At 36.9% G+C, this 12062-nt stretch overlaps 3 protein-coding genes across 6 annotated transcripts; 2 read left to right on the top strand and 1 right to left on the bottom strand.

Moving 5' to 3' along the window:
* Positions 1-454: 454 nt before the first annotated feature.
* LOC105386998 (60S ribosomal protein L30) lies at positions 455-2101 on the top strand (the record flags this gene model as incomplete). The annotated part of the gene is given in 4 exon segments (NM_001305538.1): positions 455-498; positions 600-641; positions 888-1033; positions 1904-2101. Coding segments are annotated over 3 exon segments (342 nt in total). The 3' UTR covers positions 2079-2101.
* Positions 2102-2429: 328 nt separating this feature from the next.
* LOC105386999 (p53 and DNA damage-regulated protein 1) lies at positions 2430-3057 on the bottom strand. Its single transcript, XM_011557661.3, has one exon. It carries the CDS (start codon positions 2901-2903, stop codon positions 2511-2513), a length of 393 nt encoding a protein of 130 aa, XP_011555963.2. The 5' UTR covers positions 2904-3057; the 3' UTR covers positions 2430-2510.
* Positions 3058-5168: 2111 nt separating this feature from the next.
* On the top strand, positions 5169-12045 carry LOC119691273 (serine/threonine-protein phosphatase 1 regulatory subunit 10). Of its 4 annotated transcripts, XR_007267116.1 has the most exons (10): positions 5170-5438; positions 5660-5880; positions 6241-6369; positions 6590-6746; positions 6914-7021; positions 7277-7345; positions 7549-7674; positions 8191-8354; positions 11421-11533; positions 11942-12045. XR_007267116.1 is itself a non-coding variant. In XM_038108447.2 (9 exons), the coding sequence occupies exons 1-9, from the start codon at positions 5353-5355 to the stop codon at positions 9431-9433; spliced, it is 1065 nt and encodes a 354-aa protein (XP_037964375.2). In that variant the 5' UTR covers positions 5169-5352; the 3' UTR covers positions 9434-9909. The 4 variants fall into 4 exon arrangements, 3 of the variants coding, with proteins under 3 accessions (XP_037964375.2, XP_037964376.2, XP_037964373.2); XM_038108447.2 differs by lacking the exons at positions 11421-11533; positions 11942-12045 and adding an exon at positions 9423-9909 and having other exon boundaries at positions 5169-5438; positions 7283-7345; XM_038108448.2 differs by lacking the exons at positions 11421-11533; positions 11942-12045 and adding an exon at positions 9423-9909 and having other exon boundaries at positions 6256-6369.
* The last annotated feature ends 17 nt before the right edge of the window (positions 12046-12062 follow it).

Below are 12062 nucleotides of genomic sequence, written 5' to 3'. Positions count from 1 at the left end.
TTGTATATTGTAAAAGATTAGATGGGTTTATTAACACCGCAAGAGCGAATTAACAACACGTGCAAACATAAAATCTTATAGAATTAAGAAATTTTACACATTTATGTGAGCAGTCACCGGAACAGAAAAGTTTGTTTTTGTCAAGTATGGTCAAGCCCGTAGATATTGACGGGACTTGTCAAGTCGATGCTGTAAACGATCAATATTCACTTCAAGCACGTAGACTTGTCAAGTCGACTTGAACGTCTCGGGGACCCATTAGACCATCCACGCTGACATTTTATAACATTATACATTATCAAGAGACTTGTCGACATCTCGTCCTTGCCGTCGCTGTCGTACAACAAATCGTAGAGTGTATGGTACAATTGGGTCTACTTATGTATCTATGGTCTGGTTAGTTCGTCATTCATTCATTCAAACACATTCATTTCATTCAATCAACTCAGCCATCTTTCTTTTTCATTGCGAAATCGTGTAGACGACGGTATTGTCCCGGTTCGTTTTAACATTTTTTTATATTTATTCAATATTACATATGAAATATTACGATCTGTGTTAGTAATTCTAATTAATTAATTTCATTATCTATATTTCAGTGGTTTGTCACACTCCTCACAATGGTTGCGGCTAAGAAACAGGTATGTGATCACCACGTGTCTATATTCTTTAAATTGGCAATAAGTTTTCAGGACTTTGGCATGATATTAAGTTTATATAGTTTAATAATCTCCTACAAAGTCCAAGAGTAACTGTAACTTGATAGGCTTGTCGATTCTGTAGTTGACGAGGTTGACAAGTTAACATACATTTTGAGGTTAACTTAAGGTGTTCTTTGGTTTATTTAATTGTAGCACTGGTTAACTTTTTATATTATTTTATTACAGAAAAAGACCATCGAGTCTATCAACTCGCGCTTGGCGCTTGTTATGAAGTCTGGCAAATACTGCCTTGGCTACAAACAAACCTTGAAGACGCTGCGTCAGGGCAAAGCCAAGCTGGTGATCATTGCCAAGAACGCCCCTCCTCTAAGGTGAGACTACTGAGAAGTAGGATTTCCCAAATGGTTTTTTTAATTAAGGGAAGCATATGGAGCCTAATGCAAAGAAGTATGGATTCCCTGTAGTGTTCCAATAACTATCCAATGACTTGGTATTCTTGCGAAAATTTGCCACAGACTGTTATTTTAAATTTAAAGCATACTATAGTGAAAACCCTGCATAAAGTTTCATGTAAATCTTATCAGAGGTTTTATCTTTGAGCCTTGGTATAATATAAATAATAGTTACTGGAACATATATGGGAAACCTATGGAGTAGTCTATTTCTCCTGCTTCAGTGCAGAGGTGAGATTTTTTCTATTTTGTTCAAACTACTACTAGAGCTCTCGGTTGCAATTTCCTGATTCTATCATTGTATGGATATGTTGTATTTTACTTACCTATTTAGGGTGCTTTTCCACCAGAGATGTGCTATGCTACGATGCTATGGATGCGTTTGATATCCACCAATCATATTATTGGTGCACATAGCTTAGCACTGGTGGAAACGGATTCAACTAAGATATGTTTTTTGTATGGAATGATGCGTGCTATGGACCATCGCGAGTGGTGTAGCTATGTATGTGCAGAGCAGACCTACAGTATGCCCGCGTTTTTCACTGAAAGTAGACATCGGCGGCGCATCTTCGTAGCGCATCTTCCTCGCACAGCTACCTAGCGTAGTATTGGTGGAAACAGTCACATATTTTCGTAGCGTAGATATCACATCTTCGCTGCATAGCACATCTCTGGTGGAAAAGCACCCTTATGTTTATTATTCGTTCTAACAACAACTTCAACCCATTGAAATGCATTCTAATAATCAAAAACAAATGAATTCTAATAATCAAAAACTTTTTGCAGGAAATCGGAGATTGAGTACTATGCTCTGTTGGCTAAAACTGGAGTCCACCACTACAGCGGAAACAACATTGAGTTGGGCACAGCTTGTGGAAAGTACTACCGAGTTTGCACCCTGGCCATCACTGACCCTGGAGACTCGGACATCATCACCACCTTACCAGAGGCCACTGTTTAAACTTTAATATAAGGATAAAATTTATATCTATTTTTTATTTCTTCTCCTTAGATCCTTATTTGAGATTCTTATTCTTATTAGATTCTAGATTATAACAAACTTTGAAACTAACTAAATAAATAAATAACTAAATCATGAATCAAATCTAAGACAGATCAGCAGTAGACTAGACATCTGTCTGATACTGGACCCACAGAGGAAGTAGACAAGGTTCCTCCTAGTGAGGATTATTAATAATCAATGGGTTAATTTCCTAGGTGCAAATAATTTATATGGAGACCATGAGGCATATGCAATGAAATTGTAAGATAGGGTGCTAACATTAATAGAAACAAATAAAAAGAGAACTGCTCATCATAAATGTATGTAATCTAGAGACCAAAAAGGAAGCATAAAATTTGATGCTTCATAAGTATTTATAGAGGAAAAACACTACATCATCCCAGCTCTAGAAAGTCCAGTAGCTTCTTTAGCAGACAGAGGTGCTAACATCAACCCCGGAACAGGTGGCTGCATCTCTAAGTCCCTCAAATTGTTCACTTTGACTTTAAGATCACTCCGAAGCTTATTAATATCAATGTTAAGTTGTTTCTGGTCAGCCTCAAGCAGACTCTTTGTAGCTTCTATGTCGTGTTTCACAAGTACAGATCCCACAGTAACTAAACACTTGGATTGGCCAGATTTAGAAATATCTCGCAATGCTTCTCTATTCAGGTTTCTTCGTTTATCTAAGAGTATGATTTCTTTGTTATCAGACAATATTTCTTCAGCCAACTTCTCGACAGACACAAGATACTTGAGAAGCTTTTCTTGATCGTTCATCATTTTGAGTTTCACAATGGTTCACTGCTTTCAGATTTTCGTCAGCATAGGCTGCACAGGTTCACAATCATCATCACATCACCACTTTACCACATTTAGGAACTTTAGTTTAGTGTTTATTTTCCTCAGTGTTAGGAAGGAACTTCAACTTTATTAGTTTATTTTGTTGTGGCACTGGCAATGGCAAATGGCAAGTTCAACTTCAACTTTATTTTCGGCCGGTTTTGCCAACAATTTGTGCCAGTGTCGTGTTCTGGCTTAGCGTGTAGAGAAAGGAGTTTAAATAATAAAGTTAAGATTGATTATAATTTAGATCGTTGCTTTGTAAGCAAGAGCTAGATAAGTCGATTAAACCTAAAGACACGGCATCGGGCGAAGATGGTATATCATTTTCCATGCTGAAAAACCTTTATGAAAATGGTAAAATATTCTTAGCTCAATTTTCCGTATTTAATCGATCTATCCTATTTATTTATAACAAATCCGTTAAAAAGACATTGTCAACCGGTATTTTATTTTTAAAATTTATGTAAAAGTAAGTAAATAACTGACAATGATAAAATGTCTTTGCAAAATCGCACTTTTATTCATTTTATTGTCAGGACCATTTATTGTTCGACTGTATGCATCTTGTATGCATGGAAGTTATAAGCATAGACTAGAATATTATAACGTTAGTAACGTTATAAGTACGTAAGTACTTAGTACTTCCATGACTGTATGTACCATGGGCGAAAGTGCACAAACGCCATCATAACGCCCACAGGGGTATAATCGTGACAGTTATGACATTGCGAAAAAGAGACGCTTAGCTACATTAAGCGTAAGAAAGAAACGTTAAGCTGTAAATGTTTTTTGTCCTTTTTGCTGTGGCGCCTGTTTACGTCAGTTCTCTGTGCCAAACAATGAAACAAATGAAAAATCTGTGCCAAACAAAGGCTGACAGTTACAACAAAATTTTCTAAATGCTATTTATTTTTGATTTGCTAGTGATTTGTGGGTGTTTATTAAGTTTATTAGACTATTATCATCACTAAACGAGTGTGTGACATGGGTGGGTGGATTTTGTTCGGTTGTATGGAGCATATTGAACGAAAACACGATGGAATGATGGATGAGATATATTTTCACATGTAAGTAGATACTATCAAGTTTAACAAGCTTACATTCATCATAGTACTATCTATTGGCTCGATTTTAATATAAAACGATACTAATTTTAATACTGTAAGGTCTTTTAGTATCAGTTTTAAGTAAAAATTACGAGGTACCATATCATAACAAATCACATGGTGTTGCAAGTTATTGAAAATTTATTTTACCCACAAATATTATAGTATGCAAAGAAAATACTAGAAATTGTAACGGACTCGGGTTGGGTTTACAAATGGGGCGCACGAATTCGGTTTTTGTGAAGATTGTATTTTGTAGAAGTCATTCTCCTGTTTCAAATGAGGTGCCTCTCATTGTGAGGAAACGTTCGTTTCTTTTTTTTTCTTCCATGTGTGATTTCTTCTGTATAATATAAAGTTTATTGTATTGATACGAAATACGTGTTTCCTTTAAAAAAAACCCCATCACATATTTGGCCCACGATTATAATGCTCATGCTCATCCATTTATCTCTTTCATAGGTTTCCGACAGAAAAAAAAATATCAAGAAAATGGATAGACATTACCAGTCGCACAAATTGGGAACCAAGGAAACATACAAAAATTGTGTTCGGCACATTTTGAAGAGGATTGTTTCGATTGGACGAAGACAATGAATTATACAATCCACTCAGTTTATGTATATTAAATAATTATATTGAAATCAAATAAGTATGAGTAAAGTTTTTTTTCTTATATCGTCGGTTGACAGGAAAAACTCACTAAGGCTGATTTTTCAATATTCAGATAAATGTTATCTGGGTAATACAAACATTGAGAAACATTGAGACGCAACAGCATCAAAATTATTTCCCAGCAAAACTTTTGTCTGGCTATTGAAAAATTAGCCTTTAGTGTCTTTTTCCTATCAACCGACGATATACTCAAGTTTTGTTTTTGTTATTATGATAAGTTAAATTTCCCCATATTTAGGTTTTATTTTTTTGTCGGCAACATCTATGGTTTGAGTGAGAAAGAGAATAGTGCACACGGCGATTGCGAATCTATTTGTAGTTGATCTGAGATAACGCCATTATTCATACGATTTGACGAAAGAATACACTGTCACTGGCAAAGTAGCAAGTTGCTGCAACTGGCAACACAATCACAAGGCATGATGCAAAAAAAAAGTTTATCATAAAATGGCGGCTGTAGCGGTATCTGAAACGTAGTAAAGTTGTAGCTTAAATTTTAATAGAAATTAGTAATTACCGCTGTAATTTGTGAAGGTTTTAGTCAAAAGAAGGTATTAATATACCTCAAATTTATATAACGTGATTATTGGAGCCTTATATTAACTATGGACGGACCGCCTTCCCGAGGGTTCCGCGGCGGACGTGGAGGTCCCCCCGGTCGAGGCCGAGGAGGCTTCGAGATGCGTGGACGGTAATAATCAATTTTGTTTTATTTAAACATTCTTCAGTAACTCAGTAAATTTTGGCGTATGTGTAATATTTTTCTGAATTACTTAAAATTTTTAGGTTATGTTTCATAATGGCGGGATCGTTACGCTTATATCGATTTTATAACTGTTGTAATAATAACTACTGCGATCTGCGTATTCCAGCTAATATGTTGTGTTTTAATTCAATAATATAATATTATAGTGGCGGCGGCCCAGGCATGCGTGGTCGCGGTGGGCCCATGGGCGGCCCGCCACGCGGTGGGCCGGGCGGCCCGCGCGGGGGCCCTCGCGGCGGCTTCCGCGGCAACGGCGGGCCCATGCGCGGCGGCGGCGACCGCGGCGGCCGCAGCTTCCCGCCCGGCCCGCAGGGACCCGGACCGCATCCAGTACCCACCATCGAGACCAGGGGAACACCACCAGCAAGTAAGAATTTACTTCTTGATCTAACCGATAAGAGGGTCACCTTGGGGCAGGTTTTAAAATATTTTTTCATTTTGCGTTTAGGTTAGATTTTGACATTGTAAACAGAATAACGGGTACATGGAAAATCGTGTGGGATACCCATACTACCACCAACTAGGGAGTTAATTTTTAGCTCCATTCATGATCAAGCCTTGCTACAGGACCCCAACGAGATTTAATCGTATTCAGCCCAGCGGCTAAAAAAATATATATGCCAACATAAATGGACATGCCGCTTCTTAAATAGGCTAATCAGTTGTTCCTTAAAATTCAATAACCCTTTGAAGCATTCCAAGTTTTCTCCTAATTAATGTTCAATAGATATCCACCTTGCAGGAGGAGGGTTCAACAACCGCGGCGGTCCCGGCATGCGGGGGCGCGGCGGCCGCGGCCGGGGAGACTTCGCACCCCGCGGCGACCGCGGAGGCCGAGGCGGCATGCCTATGAGAGGTAAACTATACACTTGTTAATAGTAATATGAATTAAATAGACAGATATTATCTACCCTTAAATACATAATTATAACTTATGATGATCCAGAATTCTTGATAGGAATGTGCCGTCTGATACAAACATGACGCTAATTTATCCCAACTGATGTTTCTCTCATCAACACATTCATCAAGCTACGTTTCATAAGGCATGTTACTAATAATCTCTGCTCTATCAGGTCGCGGCCGTGGCGGGCACGGTGGCGCTCCGTACGGCGGGATGGGAGGCGGAGACATGCCACCCCGCAGCCCGCCCAGCCAGGGACAGGGCCCGCCCTTCAAGAGGGGAGGTGGACCCATGCACGGAGGGCCCATTGGACCACCAAAACGCGGACGGTGAGTTGAACTTGTTATACTTACCTACTTACTTATTCCCAATCTCCAATTCTCTGTGTTACTACTATATATTTTATCAATTTCTAAGGTGCATTATTTCCAAATTGCACTATAGTGCCACACCTTAATGATGTAGAAAAGTAAATTGAGTCCATGTATCATGATAGTTTCGATGGTCCGCGCGGCGGCGGCGGGCGGCCCCAGCAGGGCGGCTACCACGACGCGCCGGCGCACCACAACGCTCCCGACCACAACAACGGATACGGACCACCAGCGTAAGTACTCAGATACTATGTTTGCAGCAGTCAAGGTACATTTGGAACTTGCTAAGGACCATTTGCGTGATATGTTGAAATCAAGTCGCATAAGTATTTGGTCCAATATCTATACCATGATGATCCAGAATTCTTGATAGGAATGTGCCGTCTGATACACACATGACGCTAACTTTTAAAACTGATGTAATCAACCTTCCATTAAATGTAAATATTTTATTAAGATGTGGGTCTAAAGGTTTTCTGTTCGTTCAGACACAGCGGGTACCAGCCGTACGAGCAGCCGGCGCCGGAGCCCTACGCGCCGCCCGCGTACAACTCCAGGTAACCAACCTCCCTAGGCTTACTTCTTTAAGTATAAATTAATAAGAAAATTTACCAAAATGATGATCCAGAATTCTTGATAGGAATGTGCCGGCTGATACACACATGACGCTAACTCCATAACTGATATATCCATATATGTATCAGTTAAACTTGCAAACACCACGCTATGTTTCTCCTAATGAAGTGTTTGTATATTGCAGTTCGTCATATCAGAGTAATAACTACTCGACGCCGGCGCCTGCGCAACAAAGCTCCAACTACAACTCTAATTACGGCAACTCTAACTATGGGTATTCTACAGGTGGCGGTTACGAAGACAGTTATAAGTGAGTGTACAAGCAACTTACAATCATTTTGAAAAATGTCAATCTGAATCAAAACAGCTAACATTGACTGTAAGTTACGGAATATGAAGTAACAACTTTTTTTTTACCTAAATAGCCTCAGTTGTACCCGAATATTGTAATTTGTTCCTCCATCAAATCATATAGAATGTAACTTGCGGCATAGTAAAAGTAATTTGTTGTAAACATTTTATTGGTGACCTAGATTTAGTAGCTTTATCTATCCATAAAGGTTATTGCTCCCATTGTGATAAACGACCGATAGATAGTTAGATTCTACCGACTTGTGATAATAATAGTCACGTGGCCCCGTCTTTTTTTGGTATTTTGCTCATTATCAATCATTACATTCGTAGCATATCGGGTAGACCCATTAGGTTTAGAAGTATAGATCTTGTTGTATTAGGCGTACTAGTTTTAGCAAGTGACCATGACGTCTGATGCCAAGTGACTGATCCATACCACCGCGTCCTCAACTGATCGTGTGTTCTCCCTCAGTGGCGGCGGCGGAGGCGGCGCGGGCGGCGCGGGGGACGCGGGCTACGGCGCGCCCGAGCCGGCGTACGGCGGCCCCCCACCGGCCTACGACTCCTACCAGCAGCCGCCCGCCTACTCCTCCAACTACCAACAGCAGCCGCAGTCGCAGTACAACAATAACTATGGTAAGTCCAGATACTAACCAGCACGGGAAAAAAATCTGAGGCTATGTGAGGGAGTACATTGAAATAAAACTGCTTTTGACTTTTGAACGTACTTTTCATCACAAAAAGGTTTTTTGAAGTCATCCGGTTAATTCAAAAGTAGTTTTGTTTCGAAACTAGTGTTATTTCTCTTAGCAGACTCAATGTCTCCATTGAAAAATTATAATGTAAGCACATTTGTAGGTACTAGATAATTTATTCGTACGATGATACAAACATTTCTGTCTGTAAATCAGACAAAAGACTATCATGTCTAAAATCAGAACTGTTTAGTTTATTTTAAGAGCAATAAAGTGATGATGAGTTTAACATTATCTATATAGATGTCAGATAATATACATTATTTATTTGCTAGGATATCAAGTAAACAGAATAATACTCACAATTTAGTAACATTCGGAGGACTCAATCTATATATAAATAAAATTGAGAAGTAATCTCGTTTAGGAAAGGTCTTATTTATATACGAGATTGAAATAAAAAGTAATAGAATGAAAACTGTATTTTTGAAAAACTGTCCTTTGGTAGTGCGATTAAGTTATTGTTCAGTACATCACTTTGTTGCTTAGAGTTTCATGGCAAAATGATTATTAAAGCCATATTACCTGAAGGTTACACGAAAAATAATATATTCATATTATTTATAACTATAACATTAATATCCCAAAAATTATAAAAGTTATTACATGTAATGTTTTAAGCTTTCACTACTGTGAATGAGTAAAATAAATTCATAACAGTATTATCATCAAATGATAAATATGATCTAGTCTACGTGTCCACTGGTTTCGTGAGATATTTAAGATAGTCTATCATTCCATTTCAAATTATATGTAAGTACCTAAAAGCCGTGAATGAGAATATGATTGAAAAATTAGCAAAATTATTTTACAAATCTGAGTCCCACAATCCAACTTACTCTAGATAAGTAAATTTAGGTGAATAATGTTTATATCTTCCTTGTTAATTCGAGAGAGCTAAGAGATGGATGGTTCATTTTATAAATATCTATGATTGTTTGTATTACAGGCAGCTGGTGATCTCTTTGACTATAAATGGAAATACAATTTACACCCATAAGCATCAGAGTTGAAATTACAGTAATGGCATCAATTTCTCAAGAAAATATTACTAAACAATGAACTATGAAATGATCTTTTAGCAGTTAGGAAATAGTTCACAGAAAGTGACTACTTAATTTTAAGTTTATAAAAACATGACATTGGTCGATTTGATTTATATTTATTGACAGCATCACTAAGTACTGAGCAGTATTTTACATTATGTATTACTTATGTATTTTGTCAGTTGCACAGTTATATGAAATGACTAAGATTATATTTGTAATAGTAATAATATCACTCCAGTGGCTAAGTTTTAGTTAATATAAAAGGTGAATACTGAAACATTCAACATGCGATACATACATAAGTATTAGGGTCATGTAACAATGGCATCAAGCCATTCGATGTTTTTTAGACTAAGAACTAATTGGTAATAAAATTGTAAACGAAAAGTCACTATTTTTATTTTTTCTCAGAGACTACGATCTTCTAGGAATCCTATTTGCACACAAGTACCATCAATAAAACAGTATAAAAACCTTTTCAAACCAATAGGAGAGCACCATATTTGAAATATATGAAAAGGTTGTACCAATAGTTATTTTAATTTGAAAAATATATTTAAATTATGATGGTGCCTTCTATAGAACTATGAATCAAGTTAAGCTCTGAAAGTTTTAACGAAATGACGATCTAAAGTAATGAGAGAAGTATAGTGAATAGAAAGGGTTGAAACTAATATTTGATTTTTTTAAGTTACCAAGCCATTCAGGTAGCATTGCGCATTGGAGTGAGCAGTTTTGCGAATGTATTGATAGACTCGTAATATTTACGACATGACAAGGTGGGTTACTCAAGGTAAAATTTATATTATAATTTTATTATTTAGTAGTATAGTTAAGTTTAATTAAGTAAGAATAAGAACAATGAGCACCAAATATAAAATTTTATAGAGAAATGAATTTCTAACTATGAATTTAGCTACCTAGCTTGTAAGAAAATGGGATGTGAACCAATGGCCAGTTGTTGAAACCTGCCTGCAAACAGGCTCATATCGATACAAACAACATAGGTACTTACTTACCGATTATTAGGGAGATAAAATTTAATTAAGGCTGTACACAGAGCTATAGTTAACGATTATACAATTCATCTAATGAATGTTTTTCATGCCCTAGATTATCACGTAAAGTATACAGGCAAAAAAAGGACATTGGCCGTATTTTTAAGTACTAGTAGGTCTTACTCAGAAGTTTCGTCACTACATAAGTAAAGTTTACTGTTAAACTAACTTTAAATGTAAACACTACAAATTAGAAGAATTTCCAAATACAAAGAAATATATAGTAGGCACATGAGATATGGTTAGCCATTTACGTAATCTCATGTGTATGTGTACCTAGACCTACTCACGAACACTAGCTTGGTAAGATACATGAAATAACGTTTGATAGAAAATATCTATCTATAATATACCTAACTATAAGCTAAATATGTCAAGACTATGGAAAATATAACTAGGTAACATTTATTTGAGGCCTCTAACATGAAGCATAATGCTAGAAACATTAATGAAATCATCACGATTAGGTCGATCGAAAGTTTGTGGCATTTTGATAAAAGCCATATTTAAAATAACGCATATTTTGGGGGCATAACAGCCATTATTTAAGTAGAATAAGCATATTTAAATATATAATATTATATAGGTATAGTCTCAGTGTACAAAAGAATAGGCTAAGGAGAAAACTCAACTCTCAATTTCTATATAATCAGTTTCAAATTTAAGACGTTCCATGCAAGGGTCGTGACAATCGTTATACCTATAAAATGTATATATTTATATAGAAGCATAACATGATGCATGATAAATGAGCCATCTCTAGTACACTGGTATTGTCCCTATGTAAGTAAAAATTAGATTCTATTGCAGTTACTATAACATTTATCTAACCATTTTCAGGTCTTGGATGAGACGGTATGATTAAAAATCTGCATCTAATCTATATCCAAGACTGAGAACTTGAAACTCTCACAAGCGAAGAATTATGGAGCAGCAGACGAGGATATCATAAGGTGAGAATATTAAATTACTATTCTTGAGCCGATTAACTGCCAGTTTCAATACTCTTTCCACCGATAGCTGTCAGTTACTAACATACGACTTTGAAAGTCATAATACATAAGTAGCATTCGGTCAAAATCTTATGAAAGTCGGTCAGATATCGATAGATAGAGTTATTAAAACTGGCAGTAAGGGAATAAAGCCCTCCGGAATCGTGGTCCATGAGGTTCTACAATCTATATTTAGTCTTACCCCATTGCGATCCTGTACTACTTATACTGATACCTGTACTACTCTTGAAGACTTGACCGATGGATGGAGGATGGCTGCTCATGGACTGCTGCAACAATTCTGAATTTTGAATTTTTCAGGGTTACTTTTTTTTGTAATTTCTTAAGGCATCTTTTTTTATTTTTCAGATATACTTACCTGACCTGAAGCTTCTGATTCAAGACCATGGCGGACATCTAGAAAATCATAAACAATGACATGTTCTAGAGCGAATAAACATTTTAAAGGTTGACTCAAGGTTTTCCTCTA

This window comes from Plutella xylostella, chromosome 15 (genome assembly GCF_932276165.1).
Source record: "Plutella xylostella chromosome 15, ilPluXylo3.1, whole genome shotgun sequence".
Lineage (NCBI taxonomy): Eukaryota > Metazoa > Arthropoda > Insecta > Lepidoptera > Plutellidae > Plutella > Plutella xylostella.
Note: the sequence above shows the minus strand (reverse complement) of the source record. Positions and strands in the feature narration are given on the sequence as shown.

Excerpts from the sequence above, each read along its gene's own strand:
- LOC105386999 (XM_011557661.3), bottom strand. The coding sequence starts at position 2,903 with ATGATGAACGATCAAGAAAAGCTTCTCAAGTATCTTGTGTCTGTCGAG.
- LOC119691273 (XM_038108445.2), top strand. The coding sequence starts at position 5,353 with ATGGACGGACCGCCTTCCCGAGGGTTCCGCGGCGGACGTGGAGGTCCC. Across the intron at positions 6,370-6,589 it reads AGGCGGCATGCCTATGAGAG|GTCGCGGCCGTGGCGGGCAC; the intron begins GTAAACTATACA and ends CTGCTCTATCAG. Across the intron at positions 7,022-7,276 it reads AACGGATACGGACCACCAGC|ACACAGCGGGTACCAGCCGT; the intron begins GTAAGTACTCAG and ends CTGTTCGTTCAG.